Source organism: Plecotus auritus (genome assembly GCF_963455305.1).
Source record: "Plecotus auritus genome assembly, chromosome: 5".
Classification (NCBI taxonomy): domain Eukaryota; kingdom Metazoa; phylum Chordata; class Mammalia; order Chiroptera; family Vespertilionidae; genus Plecotus; species Plecotus auritus.
Window position 1 is genome coordinate 175,551,072 of NC_137776.1, and position 25,436 is coordinate 175,576,507.

Here is a 25,436-nt window from a genome sequence, read left to right on the forward strand (position 1 = left end):
AAGACCACTTCCCCACTCCCTTCCTCACAGCCCATCCCTTCCCCTCTTTGTGAGTTTTATGACAAGCCCAAGTTTGTCTGCAACTTCAACAGATCCCAATACATTCAGCAGAAATTTTTATTCCAAAGATCAGTGTTTTCAGATTTTCTACTCAGAGTCCCTTTGCACCTGCCCCCATTTCATACTGCCACAAGTTTGTCTTTCTTTGGATCAATCTCTATATCAATGGACATCTATATCCAGTAGCATCTCCAATTTTCAGCAGGAGGAATATTGTCCAGCTGAACCCACTGAATCCAGCCCCCCACCCCAATCCCCCAGAGAGGCATTTCTGACAGGTCTTCTGACCCGCAGGCCTCCCTGAAGAGTGCATGCAGCTTCTCAAGCAGGAAGGCACTTTGCGGCTGAGTCTAAATGAAACAGAAGTCACTCTGTGTACACACACACACACACACACACACACAGAATAGAGAAACCATCATTTTCCTACTCGCCCTCTGACATCAGCCACCTCCTGAGTCGCTGCAGTGTCTCTGTGCTCAACTTAATCCCTGGCGTTGAAAAATGAGCCTCTCCCCCACCTGTGCTGCTGCCTTGTGCCTCACGCCCCCGGAGAAGAGTTTCTTTGCAAGGCAGCCGGTGAAGGTTTTTTTCCAAGTCACATGATCCAGGATGCAGGGGAGAATCCTTCTTGGAACCCAGATGGGCCCAGAACCGAAGCAGATGAGGAGCGATAAGGTGTGATGCGGGGAAGACTATATAAGAATGGGCCCCGGGCTGCAGCGAGCACTCCACCGAGTGGCCCCTTCTCAAGACACAGCCATGCACGAGCCGGCAGGCTCCGTCACCAGCCACTGGGGGACCACGAGCCGCAGTTACTTCTGCTTCACCACGGCCACGCTGGCTGTGTGTCTCGTCTTTGCTATGGCGACCATCATGGTGCTGGTGCTTCAGAAGTCGGTAAGTGGACTTCTCCTCTCCTTTCCTTTCTGATTTACGTTCAGTCTTCCCCAGAGAGAGTCTTGGGAATCAGCTAATAAATTAGCGGGAGGTTTAAAAATTAAAAGTACACAGATCATGTAGAGAAAGGGAGTAGAGAAACGGGAACTTAACTCTCTGAAATATTTTGGCTTTTGGAAAGAAAGGTTTGCTGAGCTATCATCTCAAAACTTTCCAGACCCCCTGAGTCAAAAGAGGGAGGAGAGCTCTTAGCTCTGAGAAATGAAGGTTTAAATCATACAGAGCCAGGGACTCTGAGCAAGGAAGGAAGCAATAAGGAAACCGGGTAACATATTTATACAACTTACCCACAAGACAAATTGAAAGCTCCCTCGCAAGTCAGCGCTTTGAAGAGCTGAGGGTGTCACAAGAAACAGAGCCCAGAGGCAGATCATAGAAATGTTTTTAACATCTGTTCCCTCTGAGACTGCTCAGAATGCTGAAGTTACAAGCCATTATGGGTGCGCTCGGTAGAGTCACACCTCTCAGGAGACCGACTTTGTTTGAAGTAAAGGTGAGCTTTGGTGCAAAAACACAAGCGATGAAGGAGGAAGCTTTCTCATATTTTAAGAAATTGGTGTTTACAGAGAATCCACCAGTAGGTGTTATAAAGAGCAGTGTCTGGAAATACATGTTGTTGATGACTTAAGTAAAGGTTTTGTTAATTTTGATAGCTTAAGAACTGCACCCTCTCCCCACCCTGCCAGAGTGAGAATGTTTCTGTTTGTTCCTTCACAGTTCCCACTTGTGTGACATTACAACCCTGCAGGATGTGCCCTGGTTTCCCTCCCACTCCCTTCGGCTGAAGGCTCTATAACTTGTGGATTACTAAAAAGAATCAGGCTTTAAAAGGCTTTGGTATCTTTTCTCAAGTGTCCTCGAGCTTTGAAATTTAAATGACACTTTGAGTCTCATATCTCCATAAAAGTGAAAGGAAACAGAATTGCTCTGTTTGATTTCGTTGGTAGAGTTTATGAAACTCGTCACTTAATGGCCTTATCTATATCTACTAAAAATAATACTCTGAAAACATTCTAGGGCACTCTTTTTTTGGTAGAGGCTCTATAATTTTCTTTAATTCTAATTTGATGTAAACCAGAGATGTATCATTTTATAGCAATGGCCAAAGAAAAGAAATTGGAGTGGCCTTTAAGGTATTTAGTTAAAGGTTGCATCTAGAACTTCTTGGGGGAGGGGGATATGATTGCGGTGGGGTGGTGATGGTGACATATAAAGCTAGGGAACTCCAGAACGGTTCTTATTCAAATCCCACTTTTAGTTGAATTGATTCTTTTCATAAAGGAACTGGCATGCATCTTTCTGCTTCGTTTTTGTAAACATGGAAAATGAGGAACAGAAAAGGGACAGAGCTTGAGCTAAGTCATCTTGAGAAAGTGGAAGAGTCAGCTACTTGATTGTTTAATGAGAAAACATTCCCTTTTCCAATACAGACAGCAATAGAAGCACTAAGAAACTTTGTTCTCAGTCTTCTCTCGGGATCTTTATTGTCTTGTGCATCCATTTCTTTTGACTTAGCCCTCATGTTTGGATGTGAAAAGATTCATTTCACAATCTGATTGTGTGATTTGATATGCTATGATTTCTTAGCCTGAGAAGTATCAGTTACTCACTTAAAAACAGTGTAAGTATTAAGTGTTTTACAAATATTGTTTCTACTAAATTGTTTAGGTATTAACTGTTGTAAGAGATGAGAAGTGTTATCTCCATGAGCTCAAGCATTCAGGGAAGGCTTCCTCAGGAAGAGAGAATGCAGGCAGACTTTAGGGTAGGTGTAACTTAGACAAATAAAGAGACTCTGACAGGACTTCTGCTTTTAAAAAAATCAATGGGAGATACCCAAGGAATTTAAACTCACATCCCAATTATTAAAAAACTAAATGGGTTCATGGCCACATAGCAGTCTGTGAGGATGGATGGGGGGGCAGGGGTAGAGAACCATGAGAAAGGTTTTACTGGCATAAGAAGTCACAGTTGTAGATAAAAAGGCACATGTACAGACAAAATTAAAATAAGTCATAATCTATTTTAAGTGATGGAAAGGAGGCACCTAGGGCTACCATAAGACCCCAAGTTAAGGAGACAGAATAGGAAAGTCTAACAAAAACTCCACTGGAGATTGAAGATTTGGGTTGGCTTGAGAGATGTGTATAACTTCAAGCAGGTCAAGAAGGGGGATCAAAGGGGAGGGCCCTCCTGGTCAATAAAACAACATGAGCAAAGGGATGGAGAAGAGAAGATGTAAGGAATGTAGGAAAATCAACAAAGATTGCCTTGAGGTTTGTCCTGAAGATCAAATAACTCCAAGGTCAAACTCCTTGGGTGAGACAAAGAAGGCACTTGGGTTTCAATCACAAATGTTTATTGAGCATTTACTGTGTGCAGGACACTGTTCTGAGCAATGGGGATATATATAGCCTTGAAAAAGCCAACATGAAGAAGTCCTGCTTTCATGTTGCTTATGAAACAGTAGTCTATTAATGCCTCTGTGTTTGTGTGGTTGTACTTTGTTTTATTTACATTTAAGCCAGTATATTTATTATAAAATATTATATTTAAATTATTTAAGAGAAATAAACAGGAAACAAGGAAAAAGGGGGAAAAAAGCAACAGTCTCTTACACCCTGCCCACCCAACCACCAATCCCCCTTTCCTGAGATAACCACCATTAACAGATACTTCCTTGTCCTTCCCAAAATGTATGTATCTACAAATACATAGTACACACATATAATTATAATAAACTCATAATTTTCCATCTTACTTTATTGACTGACAGTATATATTGGAGATTCATCCATGCCAATACATGGAAATCCACCTATTGTATGAGGCAGTCATACAATAGTTCCTATTGAATGACTGCATCATAATTTATCTGTGCCTAGAATTGTGCTCACTGTGCATGTCTACAAGTATATCTGTGGGATAAATTCCTAGTGGTGGGAATAGAATGTGTATTTTTCACTTCAGTAAATATTGCCAATCAGCTTCCAAAGAGATTGTACCAGAATACTCTTGAGGAAGTAAAAGTACTACCAACAAAGAGACATCTCTTCACCTCAAGATATAAAGAAAGAAAGGTAATTTATTACTGAGTGAGCACAACATAGTACACACAGGTATGTCAGGATGAAATTCCACACAGTTTACACAGCAAAGCAAAAACAGTACAATTTCTCTCGTCTCCTCCAGAGACAAAGGGTTAGTTAAAGAAGGAGGTAGGCTGCATGCCAGGTTGACTCTACAAAGGACCATCTCTGTTGCAAACCCAAGACTGGGCTTATCCAGCCCCTTGAGAGATCCATTTACATTCAACAAGGTTAGAGCAAAGCAAGAGGCTCAGGATCACTAGGTTTGAAAGGAGGGCCTTTGTAGAAAGAAGAGAAAGCAGCTGCCTCCTTTCTTTTTATAAGCAAAGAAAATTCCTTTTTAAAACAGTGTGTCCTTACCAAGAGTGGAGCAGTGCCTGTTTAAGGGTAGTGAGTGGGACGGTGGTCTGGTTTTTCTAGTTTACTTTTAAGTTCCAATAAAATAAAGAGGTGTGTTGAAATGCCCTGTGATGCTTCCCTCTACCCAGTTACTCTCTTCAATGCATTCAATTTATCAATCAAAAAAATCTGACAATCTCAAGGGTCAAGCCCTATGCTTGATCCAATGGGCCGTGATGGGAGGACCGAGTGAATAGGGCAGGACTTCTGTTTTCTGGGAATTCTCCAGTTTGGGACAGAATGGCACAGAATGCCATAGACCACAGGAGAGGAAGACAGTTCCTGCTTAGGAACATCTTTGCAGTGAGGGAGGGGTTTACAGAATAGCTGGAATGCAAGCTGAGCCTCCTTCAAGGTTAAAAGGATCATGTCTTATGCCCAGAGTTTTATTTTGAAAATGTTTAACCTTCAGTAAACTAGAATGGTAAATACTCATACAACCTATATACGAAGTTGTAGACAGTGTGACCTTTCACCTACATGGATATCAGCCCGTCTCCTACTTACTGCAAAGACATTCTCATAGCCAAGAGAGTTAATGTTAATTCAGTAATATCATTTAATAATGATATGCAGTCCACACTTCAATTCCCCACTTGTCCAAAGACGTCTTCTACAGGCACTGTGCCCTGTTTGGTTTAGAGATTCAGAATCCAGTCTCAGGTTGCACACTGCATTTGGTTATGCCTGTTAATCTAGAATGTTGTTATTTCAAGGGTGGTCCTGGAAGCTTATTAGAAATGCAAAATCCCAGGCCCCATTCTCGACCTACTGGATTGAAAACTTCGTTTTAACAAGGTCCCCAGGGATCTATGCACATTTAAGACCGAGAAGCAATGACCCAACCATCTTCTCTGCCCTTTGCTCTTTGTTTCCATGACACTGACTTTTTCGAAGGGTCCAAGCTAGTTTCGTTGTAGAATAACTCACCTTTTGGATTTGTCTTATAGTGTTTACTCATCATTATCTGAGAGGAATCATTTTTGGCAGTTATAGTGCACAGGTACTGTTTTATATACTTCTTACTGTAGCTCGGCTAGAGACATATGTCAGGTTGTCCCATGAATGGCAATGATGGTTAGTCACTTGATTAAGTTGGTCACCACTGCCTATCTCTTTTGTAAAACACTTTTCTTTCTTACTAATGAGTAATCTATGGGGTGATGCTCTGAGGGTAGAAGATTAATGATTGCCTAATTCTATCACTACTTCCACATTTATTAGCCGGCATTCTCCAATGGAGAAGGGCTCTCCATTGGAAGGATGAAGCAGGTGGGAGTTGGGACAGGGCATTCCAGGTGAGGGAAAGAGTGAGCAGAGGTGCATTCCAGAGGAAGGCAAGCCCAGGTGTGAGGAGAGTAATGGGGAGCCAGAACTGCAGTCAGTCAGGCTGCACAGGGGAGCAGCAGGAAATAGACCTAGGTGGCAAGAAGCATTGATGGAGGAAGGGGAGAGGATAGGATTCCATCCCCGTCAGCAGTCTAGGAAGAAGTTTTCCTAAACACACACTCAGCCTCCTATAGCCATTCCCAATTCCTTGGAAAAGGAAGACCTCAATTGTCCTAATTGCCTGTTGAGTGATGGCTTTAAAGCCCTTCCTCTTCAAAGCATGGTCCATGGCTCAGCAGACTGGCATCACTGGAAGCCCATTAGGAATGCAAAGCCAAAGGACCCATCTCAGACCTACTGACCCAGAACCAACATTTGAACAAGACCCCCACTGGGAGAATCATTGCTTGAAGCCACTCTATTTCAATTCCCACTTCAACTAACTATATCAAGACAAAGACTGCTAATAAAAGTCTTCTTTCTCCTGGGGATTTTCTATGACCTCCATCCACTTTTTCATAAAGTCCCAGGAGAATTTTCTGCCTCAGCTTAATCCTGCCCTACCCTAGAAAGGCACTGTGGTATGCCATCCAAGTCCTGAGTTTGAATCCTTTCCCCACTATTTACTATCTGTGGGGTTTTCTGTAATCATTAAGTCACTTCTCTAAGTCTTGGGTAGTCACTAACTCTTGGAGTAAAGGTCAAATAAAATAAAGCATTTAACCACAGAGGATTAAGTGCTTAGTTGTGTTAACTTGAAAATAAGAGGCATTTCTGGCAAAGGTCTCTGTGGCCCACCTTACAAGGCAGCATGAGGCCAGCAAAGAAGGGGATGTGGAATCCCCTCTGGCCATTTTCAATCAGAGAGAGTATCTTCTGTCAAAAGCAAATTTGGGAGCTGATTATCCCTGCACAGCATTGCTCTGTGAAAGGAAACGGCCTTTCAAGGTACTGAAGCAAATTAAGCACATCATTAGGATCAAGAGAGTAGCCAAAATAGGTACCATTTTCAAGCATTCGCAAACACTTTATATATAACATTTTATCATGCCTGCAACAACCCAGTGGAGGGAAGAATAATTAGCCCTGTAATCACAGTGATTAAAGGAAATGAGGACACAGAGTCCTCAGTAGGGAAGATGATTGGGATTGGGTCATTTCACCTGGATAAGCAGGTTAAATGTGACAGTTCCTCCCACCATGCACAGAAATGTTGGAGACACCCATCAGATACCCAGAGTCTAAGCCAAAGAGGTACACTGACGGAAGTATAGCTGGTTGGTAACCATGGAGATGAAGTTTCCTGAGCTACTCAGTGAAGCTGAGAATGACAACCTGAGAGGGTCCATTGGCTTGTGCCTGTGTCTAGCCTACGTACTTTTCCCCTCAAAGTCAAATCACTGAGCAAGATGGTTCACATTTCCCCAGCCAGGATCCAGATCCCCAGGCAAGAGATGGGAGAGAATCCTAGGACTGAGAGGCACCTGCCAAAGAGAAACTGATGGACAGCCTTTAGCATAGTACCCAGGGCACATACAGTCCTCAGCAAATTTTAAAAGCCATCATTCCTTTGTACCTTGCTTTTCTATCTCCAAATGGGAGGAGAGAGGAGGGTAGAATGAGCTTTCCTCTCGTTGGCTTCTGAGGATAGCCAATACTCCTGGGAAAGTGGAAAGAGCACCAGAGAACGTTGATTCAGATTTGCCACTAACTGACTCATGAGTCTCTCAATTTCTTCTTCTATAAAAATAGCTTGATGGACTGAAAGACGTCTAGGCTCCCCTCTGGCTCTGATTCTCTGATCTTTCCTACCATGGGCAACCAGGAGAAGTAGGAGACTTTGTCCAAAGAGCTCTTCAAAACACGAATAGCCACACTCCTGTCTTGGATGTCCTGGGCATCCAAGGTTTAAGCCACAGGACTCTTTCTTGTACAAAGAAGCTTTATTTATGACCTCTTCTGTCTGAAGTTAGGAAACCAGAAAGCCCTCAAGTGACAGACAGAGGCCTCCTCTAACCTCCTATAAATGAAGTCCTCCTCCAGATATTGCCTTTTACAACCTTACTATCCAAAGTGTGTTCTGTGGGCCAGCAGCATCAGCATCACCTGGGAGCTTGTCAGAAATGGACTCCCAGGCTCTGCCCAAACCTGCCAAGTCAGAATTTGCATTTTAACAAATGCCTGGGAGGTACAGCAGTCCCCTCCCACCCTACCCTTAACTGTGGTTTCAGTTGTCCGTGGTCAACTTTGATCTGAAAATATTAAATGGAAAATTCCAGAAATAAACACTTCTGAGCGGCGCGATAAAAATCTCAACAAGTCCCACTCCACCCCCCTCTGTCCAGTCCAAAGGATGTGAATCATCCCTTCGTCCAGCATCCCCATGCTGAGTGTAGTCCCCACCCACTAGTCATTGCGTAGCCATCTGGGTGGTCGGGCCCACTGTTGCCCTACCATATTGTGGTGTTTGTGCTCACACCACCCTCATTTACTTCACAATGGCTCCAAAACCATCAGCAGTGATGCAGGCGATTTGGATATCATTTAAGAAAAAGCTATGTATATATAGAAAAACCACAGTATCTACAGGTGTCAGTATTTTCCATTGTTTCAGGCATCCACGGAGGGTCTTAGATACAATCTTGAAATATTCAGACTCTTTTCCTTTTTAGCTCTTGCTGCAACTTGAAATTGTTATTATATATTTATTTGTGTATTTTAAATAACTGCTTTAATAGCTAAGCCATAAAATCCACAGGATGTTTTCCAACACTAACTTGGTGCCTGGCCTACACCAGGTGCTCATTCAGTATGTGCTGAATGTATGATTCTCTGGTAGTTCCCATCTGCCCATGGCCCTGGGGTGGCTCCACTTTTTTTTTTTTTTTCCTGCTGTGGCATTCTCTCATGGTACCTGCATACTTTCCTTGGCAGCCAACCAGGTCAATGATCTTAGTACCACACCCAAACATAGATGATTTTCTTTGTACATTTGAACATCACACTAATCAATGGTCATGCTCGACAGTAAATGAGGTGCTGATTAAATTTTGAAATGCTGTTTATTGTTTCACAGAGGCAACACAGGGGGGAATTTTGTGATGTCAGGATTTCCTATGAACTGCAAGCATAACTGAGAGACCACAATGAATAGCATTGTTATTTAAGTTAAGAGCTTTCAACTAAAACAATAAAATCATAGACTATTAGAGCAAAGAGGGAAGGACCTTCCAAGTCAAGTTCACTTTCTTTCCCCTGAAAAGCTGAAGCCCAAAAGTTTAGACTGATTTCCACCTTCTCCAGATTGGTGCTATGCTAGGGCTTTGCCTTCAGGAGACTTCTAAACTCATTACAACCCACTTGGGCTGGAGAAGAGATCCATTTACCAGGAAGACAAAAGACAGAGTCCCTGGGGAAATCCTATATAATAAAAGCCTAATATGCATATTGACTGAATGGCAGAACAACCGGTCGCTATGACACGCACTGATCACCAGGGGGCAGACGCTCAATGCAGGAGCAGCTCCCTAGTGATGAGTGCACTCCCACAGGGGGAGCACTGCTCAGCCAGATGCCGGGATCACAGCTGGTGAGCACAGCGGTAGTGGCAGGAGCCTCTCCTGCCTCCGCAGCAGCACTAAGGAGCAACGAGCAGAGCAGTAAGGAGCAGTGAGCAGGTGGGCAGTGAGGAGCAAGGGGTCCAGAACTGCAAGAGGGATGTCCGCCTGCCAGCTTAGCAGACCTAAGCCGGCAGGTGGACATCCCCCAAGGGTCCCGGACTGCGAGAGGGTGCAGGCTGGGCTGAGGGACCTCCCCCGAGTGCACGAATTTCGTGCACTGGGCCTCTAGTGATAGAATAAAAGGGGAACTCCAGATGGTCCTAGGTGTTTGTACTAAACACTAAGAAAAGAAGATATGGGCAACTGCTAACTTCTTGTTCTGATAGATTGGGAAGGTATTTTCATCTATGTATTAAGGTCTCTAGGTCTTTATTAATATTGCAATCCAATGAACCATAGGAGATTCCCAACCTGGACAGGTCAAAAGATGAGTAAGACATTTCATTTCTCCTTGGCAGGACATCTGACAGGTGTCTCCATGGCCGAGGTGGGAAGAAGTGGGAGGGAGACTAGGTGTGCAGAAGTTAGTCTCTGTAGCATTAATTGGGGTGAAGAACTGTGCCCATCTGCTCTATTGCCTACTTGCTCAGTGCACCTCAACAAGACCTCCCTTTCATCCCCTGTAACCACCCTGTCCAGGAGGCCCCTCCAGAAGACAATCTCTTTCTATCAAACTCTTACTTATCTGTGTCAATAATGATGTATATATTCATGTGTACTATAGAATAAAGAATATGAAATATACAGTGAATATATAAAAATATAAGATATCTGCATTTATGTTATATGTTTATAAATATTTGGATAATCTATCCAATTTTAAGCTGGTAATAAATGCAGAGGACAGGGACTCAATTTAATTATTTAATTATCCTCATGGATGTTTGGCACATAAACATTCAATTAATTCAGAATTTCCAACCACAGGAGGGATATAAATATACCTTCCCAGGTATGTTTACAATCTATTTTCACTGTTTGATGAAACAAAGATGGAAGAAAACCACATGTATTTGTATTTGACTGTTCTTATGTTGACTGAAGGGGGGAAAATAACACATGTGGAGGTAAAAAAAAAAAAAAAAGCACTAGACTGGGGGTTGAGTTGCAGATGCTGGTCCCTGAGCTGCCATAAACTTTTCATTTTCTCTCTCTCAACTCTGGTTCCTTGCCTGTGAAATGTGGATAGTAACTGAATTGCTTTTTTGATAGGCATGTTGTCAAGAAAATGCATGAGCAAGTTCATTATAACCAAGTCAGTGAATTTATCTTTTAAAATTTAAGAGTCAGATGGAAGGTGAATTCTAAATTGCACAGTACTTTGAGGACAACCAAAATGGAAAATAAAAAAGTGAGTTGTTTCAATTGAGTATCTTCCTCACACCGTTTTTTTTTTTTTTTCTTTCTTTCTTTCTTTTCTTCTAGGACTCCATTCCAACTCCTCCAGGAAAATTCCCCCTTAAAGGAGGTAAGACCTTGGGGTTAGGAGTAAATGTGTAGTGAATCATCCACATGACATCAGAGTTGATCAACAGCAAGAGACATCATGGCAGCGCCCAACAGAAAAGAGGATGGAGGCAGAGGTGGGGCTGCATAGGGTGGAGCTGCTGCAAATTGATTCACCAGAGCAGGCTGTGATCCACAAGCTCATCCCCACAAGTCTCCCACCACCCCTCACCTCTCCCACTGAGGGAAATTCTACCTCTGGCATAGGCTGTCACATAGACATGGACGGGAACACAAAGCAGTGTTGTGTTAAGAGCCTGATATCCGGAATCAGGCAAGTGAGTCTTGGCCCTAAATTCCACCTAGGAGCCTCAGTTCCTTATCTTTGAAATGGGAATAATACTACTACCTTATGAAGGTATTCAAGAATCCAATCAGACCTCATCCATAAATTGCTTGGCATGGCAACCAATACATAGTAATCATTAAATAACTGGTAGCAGCCAAAATGCATAATGCAGTTGAGGACTTGGGAAAACAGACCTTCTTCTCCACCCCACCCCTCAACACTTCCTATCATTGAAATCACTAATTAATGCATTTGTCTCTACTCCAGAGGGCTGGTAAGCAGAGTTAAGTTCACAACAAAGATGAAAATGTTGAGATCATCTGAATAATCTTTCAATAGCACAAAGGAGGAGAAGTAAAGTGTTGTGTCCAAGGACATATAGAGCCAAACCTAGAATTCAGATGTCCTCATCTCTAATCCAGTGGTCTTATCACCCAAGAACATTAACCCATCTCAGTTCTGTAATCTTTTAGAACCTAGGTAACAAGCACAGCTGGATAACCTGACAGCTCAGAGAAAAAAAAAAGGAAAAGAGAAAGGATGGGCCATCATAGGCACCCAGGTAGAGACCCCAGAACATCCTTGGGACCAAAGGAGGACACAGTGTCTAGACACAGCCTCTCACACCCACATCACAGTTTGGCACCTGGAGAGAGCTCCCATCATAGGCTGCCAAGCACAGGGGCTCTTACTAGTGGTTCTACCCCTATAATAGTTTCCACCAGTCCAGAGTGGAATCAGAAAAAGGCAAGGTCACCCATTTTCTCAGAGCCAATTATTTGTAAGTAAGGGGCACTCCTTTGCTCTGAGAGTATATACTTTGCTAAAATGTTAAAATGGTCTTTCTTTTATAAGATGAAGCTGATATGGAGGGAAGTTAAGTTGGTTTACTTCTTGTCCAAGTTATTTTTTGTTTTAATGATCACAATAGGCAAAATCAAAAGCTGCCCGCTCTGTATGGGTCACTGAATTTTCACTTGTGGGTAATTTCATCAATCCATGAAATCCAAAATTGTGGGCGCCATGGATTAGATCACTGTCAGATCTTATCTTGGCCATCACTGAATTATCAGAAGAGAAACTAATCCACAACCAGCCTCAGTTTACAATTTAATGTTTCTGCAACATTAGCATAAAAATGCTAATAAAAATCCCCACTAGGGCCATGGAACTTTGGAAAGGGCCTTCCAGTACCTCCCTTGGGTAGATCTTACCTCCCTCCCAGGAGTGAGCAACATGGGGATTTAGTGATCCCATTTTGCAGGTGAGGAGCTGAGGCCCATGCAATCAAGGCGACTTGTCTAAGGTCGTCCAAGGAGCTGCCGGTCGTCCAAGGGACCAGACCCCAAGGTTCCTCTCCATTTCCCTGCATGACATGCTTCAGCCATAAGCGCCCATCACCCACTGTGTCTGGTCCCTAGCTTCCTCCTGCTTTTAATGCAAGCCTACTCTTCCCTTCACTGGGCAGACTGCAGGCCTGCTGGGAAGGTGAGGTAGAAAGCACAGTCCCAGGGAGGAAGACCTGGTCTCCAGAACCGACCTTCACTCCACCAGCTGTTTCTCTGGGCACGTCTTTCTCCCTCCCCGGGTCTCGTCTATAACTCAATGTGCTCAATGAACTGGAAAGTCCTTCCAGCTTTGACACTTGATAATTCTGTTGTTTCATATGTAAATATATAAGAAAAAGTCTAACAAAGCCCTTGAGGCAATCCGCAGCCAGGGTCCCTGCCCCCAGCAAGCCCGCCTTACACAGGCACAAGCAGCACATTGTCCCCTTTGAAAAGCCATTGCAAGATATTCCAGGCAGAGCGGAACCAGCTCCCAGAAACTCCTGGGAGGGTGCTCCAGAGGCAGCATGTGGTTTGTCACTGGAGCGGACCAGGGCAGAAGCCAGATGCTTTCCAGGGAGCCTTGTGCCACCGGCTGATGGAAACTGTCCCCCATCAGCAGGAAATGGGCAGCAGCCCAGAGCCTGGGAAGCAGGGCCTTGCCTGAGCACTAAAGTAACAGCACAGCCTGACAACCAGCTGCAGGGAAACCACGGAAAACCAAGCCCTTTGTGTAGGGAAAGGAGGGCTCAGTCCCAAGACAAAAGCTTCCTATTCCCAGCCAGGACACTGGTCACCTGCAGCCACCTCACACTCTCTCCATTGTGCCTAGGACTCAGTAGACTGACTGCTCTGGGGTTCACCCAGGACTGTGGGCCAGCAAGAGCCTGGGGAGAACCTTCCACCACACCCTCCTCCTCTCATCTAGAAAACAGAGTTAATAAATCTTGCACAGAGCCACCGAGAGGGTGACATGGGACAGCACATACAACCCTCTCTGCCACCTGGCTGAGCCTGTGTCCTTTGGTCCCACGGTCCACACTATTCTTTCATCGCCAATAAAATGGCTTCACTCCAGCCCATATATGGCGAGGAACTGAGGGGGGCTGCCAGGAGGGCGAGGCTTGTGCTGCTTCTCCTCACCTCTTGTTCTGATCTGTTTCCACCGCATTCTGAACCTTGCGTGTGCTCGTGTTATATGTCCAAACCACACACTGCAGACACCTCTACCTTCTTTCCCAAGTTTGCACAGCACCCTGCCTTTGTGTATAGCCACGTTTACAGCAGGCTTTGGGGTGCAGAGGGAAGCTGGAGGGTGGTGCATTCCACGCAGAGGACCATGCACATGGCGTACTGTGCCCTGTCCCGGGAGGCCTCTGTGGCCCCAGCCACGGAGCATTTCTGCAGGGACAGCGTTCCTCTCAGGTTCAGCCCTCCACCATGCACACTGACCCCCCTCTCCTTCCCACCTGTTTCTATGTCCTCCTCCTCCCCATGTCGACCCCTCACACACATACGGCTTCCCCTCATAAACTCTGCAGAAATTCCAATTCCACTGACTTTATTTGTAGAAAAATTTTCGTCCCCTTGGTCTCACTCCCAGGCCTTCCCAACATCCCAGCAACTGAATGACAGTGCTTCCCAGCATTTGAGAAATTCTGTAGACAAGTTTTAAATCAGTTTTCTTTTATCCCCTCACTTCATATGAATGAGGATCTGGCAGAGTAGAAATAATTACCCAGATGTGCCAAGCACTGGGCTGAGGTCTTTGTGATTCACTCATGCACTCCTCACAACAAGCCCCAGGGATAAATATTATCTCTATGTGTAGGTATGGAAACTGGTGCACCGAGAGGTTTACTGACTCGCCTAAGATTGCACAGTTAGCAAGGAGGGCAACAAGACCTCAAAATCCAGGCTGGCCTGCCTTGGAGCCCTTTTGCTTAACCAGGGCTGTACCACCAGACGCTTAGTAACTTGCGGCTACTTCCTTCCAGTTCTCTGGGGCTGGACTTCTCCCAACTCCTCCTCAACTCTCAGCCCCTGCTCCAGCGGCTGTCTATTTTCTTGCTAATGAATCATGCTCTCCATTACTTTGGAATACATACCTACAGTCCAGTCCTGGGACTTGAAGCAACTCACTTTCTCTTGCAGGAACTGGAATTTCCTGCTTTCTAAAATATCAAAAGTGATGGGGGCCAGCCAGATGGCCTGACCCTGGCATGGATTTTGTTTGGAGCATAACTTCCAGAAATCAAGCAAATATCTTGGAGCATAACTTCCAGGAATCAAGCAAATATCTTAAGATTTGTTGGCCATTTGACTGTTCTAATTTATAAAATCTGCATGGCTTGGCAGACCACCTTGTCCCCATGCCATGCCCTTGCTAAACAGAAAATGTAAGCATCAGAGCGATCAAGTAAGGCTGGCTCTCTAATTGCACCTAGTGAAACCCATGCCCAAAGAAACAATAAAACTGCCCAATGAAAGGCAATGAAGCTAAAGCACTCAGGCTGGCTCCTCACCAATCCCCAGCTATCCCTGATGTCACATGACTGCGATCCACATGGTCACAGCCCCATCAGGACCCTGCGCTGCAGGAGAAGAGGCAGGTAGAGGAGCAGCAGCCCCCTTTCCTAGAAAGATGGCAACTAGCAAGCAGAGACCTCAATTCTACTGGCTGGACTGAGCTGAATCTAGATAGCCCAACCCACCAGATGTTGTCGCTTTTTTCCCTCCTTTTTTCATAGCAAGAGGGGGCACCTCTGCTTAGGGGGGAATTTCTTTTCAGACAGTCACAGGGCTCAGAGAGCCTATTTGTTTCTCTTTTTACTTTAAACACACTCACTGCAAACTCTTTCTTACACTCGCTGTCTTGTTCTTAAGGCAGAGCTAACAGGAATCAGGAATCTCTCAAGAAAGAAAACAGAAAATGGGCCACTCAGAATAAAGTGGGATAGGGTGCTGGAGAGGCCATCTACAGTGCTAAGGGGATCTATACCTAATCCCACCCCTTGCCCCCAAGAGGAGAGAAGGGGTGCCACGAGGGGAGGAGGGGGGAAGAGAAGGAGGGGAGAAAGACAGGAGGAAAGGGGAGGGAAAGGGGGAAGAAATATTCTGATCCCTGAGAAATATTAAAAATTATACTTGAATTTAGCACATACAAATCCTAACTCTCTAAATACAGAGGAAATCCTCATCTTTTAACTATTTTAAGGAAAAAGGAAAGAAATAGAGGTGGGGAAGGGAGGAGGGACAGAGGGAGGAGGGAGGGGAATAGGCCTATTCCTCAAACTTGCTTCAACACTTAATTTCACCCTAGAACTCCGGCATCATACATGTTGGCTTATATTTCTACCAAGTCCAGCCGTGCAAGCCCCGAACCACAGGATGGGAGCCAGCTGCTGTTGAATATACTTTGGGTGCGGATAGAGGCTCCTTGTTATGCATCATATCATTCAATCCTCCCAGCAACCCTTCAAGGGAGTTTATGATTGTCCTCACTTGTAGGAAAATTCACAGGCTGAGTGACTAGTAAGTGGCAGAAGAAGAATTTGAACCCGAGCCAGTCTGATCCCAAGCCTAACATTCTAAGTGTGCTGTCACATTTCTGCATCTAGAATACGCTACGAAGGGTTTTCAAAATGGTATTTAAAAGGTTAGCCAATTGCACTGCAGACTCCAGATTTACTTTGTCTTTTAGCTTATAGACTTTAAAGGTGCTTCTTAAATGCCCCCAATGATATCCATTCAATCTGCATTTAGTAGAAGCAAATTTCAAGAAAATACCTATAGGGTCAGATAGGTTTATCTTACATACTGCAACAGGTCAGGATTGAAAAGCCGCAACATCCTAAGGAACCTTCAAGGGATTCAACTGAGTTGTACCTTGATCTCAGTTTGTACTACTGAACACTTTTTATGTTTAACACTGAGCATGCCAGCATGGATAGTCCTCACAACTGCTGTTTGTAAAATCCAAGGTCACCTATCAGGGAGTTTCTCCATCACTAGTGAGCCTGGTGGCATCAAGAAAGCAATTAAGTTAAATCCAGTTGAGGATGAACTTGGATTTCAACTCCTACTGACACTGGAGAGACTGTCCCCTAGATGTCACTGTTGGGACTCTCCTGGCTATGCTCCCAGGCGGATGGAATAAGAAGGCAGGACAAGGTAGATGCAGAGGCATCAGAATAACTGCTCTCCTTCCTCGGAGGATTAAATATTTTGAACAGATGGAAGGAGGATTCTGCACACTTTTCCAGAAGTGTCAGATGGTCTCAAACACTTATATAGGTAATTGAGAAACTCTGATCCACCAGGTAATGCCATGGGCTGTGTTTTAATGAGCGTTTCATCAGCCAGATCATTCTGCTAAGTGGTACTGTTAGGAAAAGAGGAGTCTGGGAGGAAGGGACTACCACTTGCTGGCTGTCTCCTCTATGCCACATTCTGCATTGGCCACTGGAGACCCATGATCTCGTTGCATCATCACTACATCCATTCATTTGGGTTGACTGTTATCCCCACTGTCATAGATGCAGAAACTGAGGGTCAGTTAGAGGAAGTGACAGGTCTGAAGCTAAAATCTTGACCAGAACCAAGGGGCTTGTTTTGAGATGCACTGTGTCTGTCTCATCCTGATAACCTGGACGGTGCCTGGCACTCAGACCACATACCATCCGGCTACAGTAATTAGTGTGGCTTGTTTTGCCACCCTGGGCATTGTTGCATCTTACCGTTAGCCTGACTGCCCCTGACTGATGACTTGGCAGGGTTCGGCACATGGGCCTGGAGTCACCTTCTGGTATTCTCCCACAAGAGGGAGCCCAGAGATTTGTTTTCCTAGCACCTCCAGCTGTCCTGTTTTCCATCCAGGGTTTATGGTGGCTGCAAACCCACTTCTTCTCTGCTCCATGGGAAGATCAAACGATAGGAACAGAGCCTTAGACTAGGAGTGTTCTGAGCCCAGCTCTGTTCCTGACCTACTGTGGGATCTTGGCCACACTTTCAGCCGTTTTGGGTTCAGTCTCCCCACTCATAGGACTAGGGTCATGGTTAAGTTGGCATCTAATGGCCCTTTCAGGCCTAACCTTATAAGATCTCAAGGTGGGGTCCAGTCTTCAGACTATCACTATTCTGATGTTTAGAACATGATCCTTTCAACTACCTTAAGCAACATCTCTCTTCTGTGCAACTGGCTAGGAGGGTTTCATTGCCACATATTTCTCTTCAGGCTTTCAAAAAAAGCCTAAGAAAGTTCCATGATCCTTCCAGAGGAGTCCAAAGCTTGGGAAAAGAGCTTACAACTCTTTCCCATCAGAAGGCCTTGGTCCTCAGAAGAATTCAGAGTACTTGAGTTGTTTGAAGGATGGAATGCCCCACAGAAGGAGTAAGGAGTCCTGGACTCTGGTCCTGCCCCCTGTCACTAACTCACGGGGTGACCTAGGACAAGTATGCTGTGGGGATAACATTGACGAGCACATATATTATGTGGCTACCATGCCTGGACCCGGTGACTTCTCAGGGAACTTCCATTTCTATGAACCATGCAAATCCTAAGGAACCAGACTCTTTATAACCTTGATTATCCCAGAGCTAAAATGTTCTGTTCTACCACGGCAGGTGTCTGGAAATCTGAATATGTGAAGACAGTCTCCTAGCTGGGATAAAGCAACACGCCCACAAAGGCAGATAGTTGGGGCTGGGACTAACTTTCCCCCCTGTAACAGGCCTGGCAGTGTAGTGAGTCTACACAGCCTACTAGAACAGGCCAGAACGGCCTTTCTAGATCATCAAATCCACACTGCTCTTCATCTATGTCAGGACATGAGAGCCCAGAGAGGGGAAACTCCCAGGCCCCCAACTCAACCATGACTTACAGAAAGTTCTCATTTTCCCCATGTAAGTCTTCAGCTCTTCAAACTATCACCCACCCCCAGACATGACATTCATCTGGGAAATGAATGAAACAGGGAGTGTGCTGCTCCCTATGCTCCCAGCACTCCAGATTCCAGGGACATGACAGGATTCCAACTGTATGTAACACTAGCTATTCACAAGTCACTCCTTCCTGTCTTCATAACCAAAAACGTCAGATCATGGTGTCCCAGGGTGATGAGGAGACATGAGCCACATATAAAGTTCACCCAGCTCTTGGCAAGAGCCCGGCGACCCTGTAAAGCCACCCAATGCCTCTTTGAATGGCACCAACTGGTCAAATATTTGAGGTGCCAGTACTGTAACTTCCAATGTGGTTTGTGTGTCCTCAGATGAGGTCTTCTCACTGCCTCACCTGAGAAATGGGGATAAGAGCAGCGTTGGCCATTAGCTGAGTGTGTCATCTCCTTAAATGTGCACTTGGAGCCTCAGCGTGTGGGCCCCGCAGAGCAGGCTGCGCCGTCTTCCTGCTGACAGCCTCCTCGTCAGGTGGCAAAGGCCCCTCTGGGCTCCTCTCCAGGTCCAGCCACCCATTCATTCCATCTGCAACTCCTCCAGCATACTGGGTCCCAGCCCCTTTTCCTTAGCCCTGTCACGGGGGGCTGCCCATGTTTTTCCTTTCACTTGAAACCATCTAAAAGGTTCTTTAAGAACAATTAAAATACGCCATGCCATTTGACTTCAGGAAATGCAAATGTTTCAAAAATAAGATGTGTGTTTTTCCATCCTTGGGTTTCTCAGAATTACAACTGAGGTCACCCCACCAAACATTCAAAGAGCAAAGGGGAAAGAACAAAAGCAGTTGCATGTGTGAGAGGCAAGCCCAGGCTTGTACTACTGCAGTCATCTGCCTACAGAAGCTCACCTGAGGTGGTGTGCTGTGGGGGCCTCTGGCCTATGAGCAGGGCCTGTCCTCGCTGGGATATGTTGGCCTCAGTCCAGGGCTCGAGGCTTATCCTCTCATGTAATCTAACCGAACCTGCAGGACCAATGGGAGAATGAGCCCACGTGTTATCTCAACCCGGAGGGGGAAAGCAAACCAAGCATCCCATTCACCTCGCTCATGCCTTGAGCACTTAGCTGACTTTCACAGAGGGAAAAAAGAACTGGATGATTCAATTCAACAAACATTTGTGGAACATCTTCTGGGCTTGGCAGTGGGGAATGTATGAACAGTAGTCTCTTTACAGTCCAATGGAAGAAGATAGGCAGGCAGAGGGAAGGGTCAGAGAAATATGAGCTATTATTATCATTACTAGCACTACTATTGCTACTACTATTATTAATTAGGACAGAAGATGAGGGATGAGAACCAGGGAGCATGGGTGCCATGTGGAGGAGTGTGGCCCTGATCCCGCAGAGCCTTTTTAAGGGTTGAGGACAGACAAGGATGAACCCACCCTCAGCTTCTGCTGAAGGGGCCTCTAGCAGCAAACCTGTTCAGACAGCAGAGGGAACTCTCCATGTAACGTTCAACCTTTCCAAGTCCAGTGCTGTGAAGAACCAGGAGAGATTTTTCTCGGGCCTGGGAGGAGAAGGTGGTGAGGAAGACTGTGAGCCCGAGTACTGCCCAGAGACCAGTAAGCAAATTCATGGCTGAGGTGGCTTCAACTGAATCGGCTCCTGGCTGCCTGGTGTCTCATGGATGGAATGAATAGTCATTTGTGATGACATCATCCAAAAGCTGCCAGTGTCTGGTTATAGACCTACCAGTTTTACAGCCGGGGAAACTAAGGCCCAAAGACGAAAGGGAATTTGTCCAGAGTAAGTTGAATCCATGAGGCACTGCAGGAAATGTGTAACTTGGTTCTTTGCATACAAAAGAGTTACTATAATAAGAAGCTAAGCCACCATCACCAATGTATATATTTAAAATATTTTAATATCTTAAATACCATAATGATATAAACATTGTCTTTTTCCACCTTCCAAGGGAGCTTATGATAGCAGGCTCCCTGCTTAGAACTCTTTGATCCTATATCCTCTTAAAATTGAGCACAAGGATGTGTTTATCTTGATCCTATATCCTCTCAAAATTAAGCATAAGATTGTGTTTATTCCCACTGTCGAGCAAAACAGCCTCAAGGAGGAAGCCTAGCTTCTGGAACCGTGTAGACTTGGAGGTGAATCTCAGCATTTCCGCCAACCTGCTTGACCTTGTACCACTGACCATGTCTAGGTGTCAGGATTAACCTTGCAAAGTTATTCTGAGAATTATATGAGCTGAAATATGTACAGGTACCCCGTCCAGTGTTTGGTGCCCTCTTACGGGAAGGACAACAACCATTTCCATCCATATATAGTCCTGACTGTACCCGCTGGCTAAGTGACCTGGGACAAGGTACTTAATCTGTCTGGTCCCCAGGCTTTTTCTCTCTGTCAAAGGGACTTAATACCTCTCTCATGGAGTTGCCCCAAAGATGAAGTGAGGTGAGATAGGTAATCGGACCAGGAATGGTACCTGGTACATGTAGGAACCCAGGTCATATATGTTTTCGTTCCCCAACTTCCACGTCTTTTGTAAAAGCTCAATTGGAAGCAATCAACTTTTTAAGATCTAAGGTACCTGATGGCAAAATGAGAAATACACAGATTTTCTTTACCCCAAATGGAAATAGAATGGTAACTGTCTCCATCAAAGGATCATAAAAAAAAGGTCTGGTGTCTCTAGTTCCCAGAGCAGAGAAAGATAGTTCATATGTGCTCTCATTTTTAGGAAATTGCTCAGAGGACATCTCATGTATCCTGCAAAGGGCTCCTTTCAAGAAGTCATGGGCCTACCTCCAAGGTCAGTAACCAAACCCTGGGACCCCAACCATGCAAGGGCCACTTCCTGTGGCCTTCCTGAAACGTCTAAGCCAGTGGTCATAAGTAGAGGCCCAAGGCCAAATGTGACCTGCAGATGTATTCTGCTTAGCCTATAAGCTATTTTTTAAAATCATTTGAATTAAAATTCCTTATGGGGAAAGAGAAGAAAGTTACTCTAAAACTACAAGGCTCCTCTTTGCTCAGCCCCATTCTCTCCTTCCCTTTGCCTACGTGCCCCTGAAGTCATCTGGGCCCCAACTCCACCACCTCTCTATTCCACCACCTACAAGTTGCAGGCCACGTGCATAGTGCTTTTTCTCACACAAGGGAAGCAGGCTCTTAAGCTCTGCCTTTATCAAGTTATTCCCAAGGGGACCACAAAACTGCCCTGTCCCCAGATTGACAGCTTAATAAACATGTCGGCACAGGGCCTATTTGCATATTGCAGCAAGGTAAGAGGCCCCTTCTAAATGAAATAATGAGAGCTACTTACACCGGGAAAAATGAGCTCTGGAAAAGATATCCAGGATTCTCTGAATAGCCTTTCTGCTCATTTTAGAAATTCAATTTTGCAGTTAAATTAGTTTGCATTTTTCAATTGAATTGCAATGAGGTTTAAAGGGAAGAAGTCATAGAGGCAATTAAAACGAACACACCAGCTTCCCGGCTCTGAAAGGCACCCTGACCGATCAGGGCTGATGTTCACTTGTTAGGGCTCAGAAAGCCTTGGCTTCTGACATGAACATGTTGGCTTAGAGGATCTGCTAATGCTCTGCTTTTCTACAAGCCCCAACTGGGAAGAGCCCCTTAAAGTGTCTACATGTAAAGGGTCTACACAGTCATGTTTGGCTGCCCTTTCAAAGAGAGGAAAACATTCAAAAATTTAGACAATGAATGGCTAAAGGATGCATCTTAATGTGAAAGCAAACAGACTAGATTATCCTGGCTATCTTGATGCCTCAATTGGTTACTAACTGAACACAAATAAATGTCCTATTTCTGATATTTTGTGCAATGCCTCCCAAACAATAGTCCTCCCATTGATCAAACATTTATTTATTGATTGAAAAAATGAACATGAGCCCTGGCTGGTTTGGCTCAGTGGATAGAGCATCAGCCTGCAGACTGAAGGCTCCGGAGTTCAGTTCCAGTCAAGGGCGCATGCCTAGGTCCCTAGTGGGGGCAACCAATCAATGATTCACTCTCATCATTGATGTTTCTAACTCTCTCTCCCTCTCCCTTCCTCTCTGAAATCAATAAAAATATATTTTTTAAAAAATGAGCATGATAGTCCAGAACTTGTGGGGAATACAGCCCAGGAGATTATAGTCTGAAAAGGCAAAGATAATAATTATAATAACAGAATAATGTAATAAGTGGAAAACAATTCTGTATGAGGTAGAGGTCCAACACCATGTGTGTTCAGACCTTCAGCTTTGGCATTGGAAAAAGGAAAGAGGGGCACTTTTGTAGCTGTGCCTTGAATATTAAGCAGCACCTAGAAAGAGTAACACAGAAGATATTCTGGATGGTTGGGACAGCAGATAATATTATAGAAGACAGGAGTCTTAAAGGGGGAACTTTGAATAAAGGCTTCAAATTTTCCCGTCTGCACCTGCATTCTGCCCAATAATTCTGATTTTGCTTTTCCTTCTCTTTCCAGTGTCAAAGCACATAAACAAAACCAAGTTGTCTTGGAACCAAGATGGCATTGTCCATGGACTCAGATATCAGGATGGGAACCTGGTGATCCAGTTCCCAGGTTGGTACTTCATTATTTGCCAACTGCAGTTTCTGGTGGAATGCCCAGAACATTCTGTCGACCTAAAATTGGAACTTCTCATCAACCAAGATGTCAAAAGGCAGACTTTGGTGACAGTGTGCGAGTCTGGAGTGCAAACCAAAAACATATACCAGAACCTCTCTCAGTTCCTGCTGGAGCACCTCCAGGTCAATACCACCATCTCGGTCAAGGTGGATAAGTTCCAGTATGTGGATACAAATACCTTTCCTCTTGAGAATGTACTCTCCATCTTCTTATACAGTAGTTCAGACTGAACCCTTTCTCCTGGCCTCTACCATATAGCACCTCATCCATCCAAACACTTGGGCAAAAAGGAAACTAGACCAAGACTGAAACCACAAAGGGTATTACATAGTATGCTTCTCCTCTGTCTCTTGGGAAGATACAGCTCCAGGGATAAAAAGAGAGTTTTGAGTGACGTATCTTTCAGAGAGAAGGCAGGGAAGCAATGTCGTGTGATGGACAGAGTCCCCAAAGGGAATCGGAAGGGATGGATGTATGCCCCAACCACTAACTCACTGTATGGCCTGGACCTATTCCTTTCCCCTCCTTGGGACTCAGGATCCACGTCTGAAAAATGAAGGGGCTGGATTTGAATCTCTCCAAAGTCCTCCATCTCAGAAGACCAGCCTCTCTCATCACAGACCTGGGAACTAAGATTTCAGACAGTGTTCTGGAAGCCCCCAACCAAAGGGAAGGCCCTCCACCAGTGTGAAACCAATGGTACTGGCAGCATCCAGCTGCATGCCACCTCAGCAGAGTCAGAATTTGGAGACAAGGTTCAGGGCACCTGCCAAATGGTGTGAACTGTAGGACCTAAAATGCATAAAAGAAAGGACTGCCAAACTGACCACCCAGAACCAAAGAGGCCTTGTGAATATTTGGGAAACCATCTGACCAGGCTTGACTCCATTCCAGTTAAGATCAACAAGAACTCAACAACAGACAGTTTGTTTCCTATCGGGAAAGTGCTATGCCTTCAGCACACTCTCAGATCAGCATGCAATGGTCAAGAGATGCAATCATTTGGCTAGGGCATAGCTGCTGCCATCTTCCACATGATCTCATCCTGCTCCCTGCTTCAAACATCTCTCAGAAAATAATTTCTGTGGGAGCTTTTAAAGCCCCACAAAGTTGTTGATAGACAATGACAACCTTGGAAATGACAAAAAGGACTTCTCTGCACAATGGCAACCTTGTCTCCTGGTTTGGATAACCAGGAGATTCTCTAGCTCCATCAACCCTTACAACTGTCCATCATCTCTGAAGCAGCATCTTATTATTTGAAAGTACCATTGGACTTAAAGTGTAAGCCACGGAGATTATTCCTCAGAAAGAAAAGGGGCCCTTAACTGCTACACAAAAGAATGAAACAAAATTTGCATGTTTCTCAAGAAGGAAGAGAGAAAAGAAAGGCGTGGTAATTCAGGAAAGTTTGTCAAAGATTAGAAAAGATCTAAAAGAAGGGGGAAAATCAGCAGGGGTGGTATGGATGAGAAGGACTTGGGAGAACAGAAATGACTAAAGGGAAATTTTAAGTCCTTTGCTAAATAGCATGCTCTGTTGACTCCTCCTGGGTCAGTGAAATACTCAGTAAAAGTCTACATTTCTCTTTAAATGCTTCTGTGAGTAGATTCTTGGGGAGCAGGGTGCATTGGAAGAGGTGTTGCACTCAGCAAGACAAGAGGCATGTGATAACAACACAGACAGGTTTTGAGGGCCCAAAACTAGAGAATAAGGAGGCCTCTTAGCATTTGAGTTCTACCCTAACTCGGTAGGACAAATGAATCTTGCTTTAAACCAAGTCATTCATGCATTCCTGGAAAGGTATCTGCAACCTAAGCATGTGTCAACTAAGCCAATTTTTTACTGTTTCATATTCCAACTCGAGAAAGATTCCATTTGCACTTTTCACCAACCATCCTCTGAGCAGAAGTGCCTGACTTGGACATTGTGAATGATTCCCAATATCAGTCTCTATCAAGCAATACTCTGAAAGCCAATAGCTGAAGACATAGAGAGCACAGCTTAAAAGGAATTTTGTAGCAAGGCAAAACAGTAAGAGAATTATCTTTAGTAATTCACCTGATATGCAGGGGGTGGACAATCTAAGAAGTTCAAAACTAAATTCTGTTACTCTCTGAGGGTTAACCAGCCCCTGGGAATATTATGAGCAAATGACACAATGTATGCAAATAAAAGAAATGATTTTTGTAACTGGGAATTCAGGCTACCTGAAATATATGTCTCTTTGGTAAAAACTCAACTGCTCTTTCCTCCACTCCCCAATACACACACACACAC

General features: G+C 44.7%; 1 protein-coding gene across 1 annotated transcript; it reads left to right on the top strand.

Annotated features, from left to right (window-relative positions):
- Positions 1–499: 499 nt before the first annotated feature.
- Positions 500–24,748, top strand: TNFSF8 (TNF superfamily member 8). Its single transcript, XM_080668694.1, has 4 exons — positions 500–960; positions 10,883–10,925; positions 21,237–21,308; positions 22,992–24,748. The coding sequence occupies exons 1-4, from the start codon at positions 766–768 to the stop codon at positions 23,384–23,386; spliced, it is 705 nt and encodes a 234-aa protein (XP_080524820.1). The 5' UTR covers positions 500–765; the 3' UTR covers positions 23,387–24,748.
- Positions 24,749–25,436: the final 688 nt, after the last annotated feature.

Coding starts and splice junctions, on each gene's coding strand:
- TNFSF8 (XM_080668694.1), top strand. CDS start 766: ATGGGCCCCGGGCTGCAGCGAGCACTCCACCGAGTGGCCCCTTCTCAA. Junction 961..10,882: donor TGCTGGTGCTTCAGAAGTCG/GTAAGTGGACTT, acceptor CTTTTCTTCTAG/GACTCCATTCCAACTCCTCC. Junction 10,926..21,236: donor AAAATTCCCCCTTAAAGGAG/GTAAGACCTTGG, acceptor TCTCATTTTTAG/GAAATTGCTCAGAGGACATC.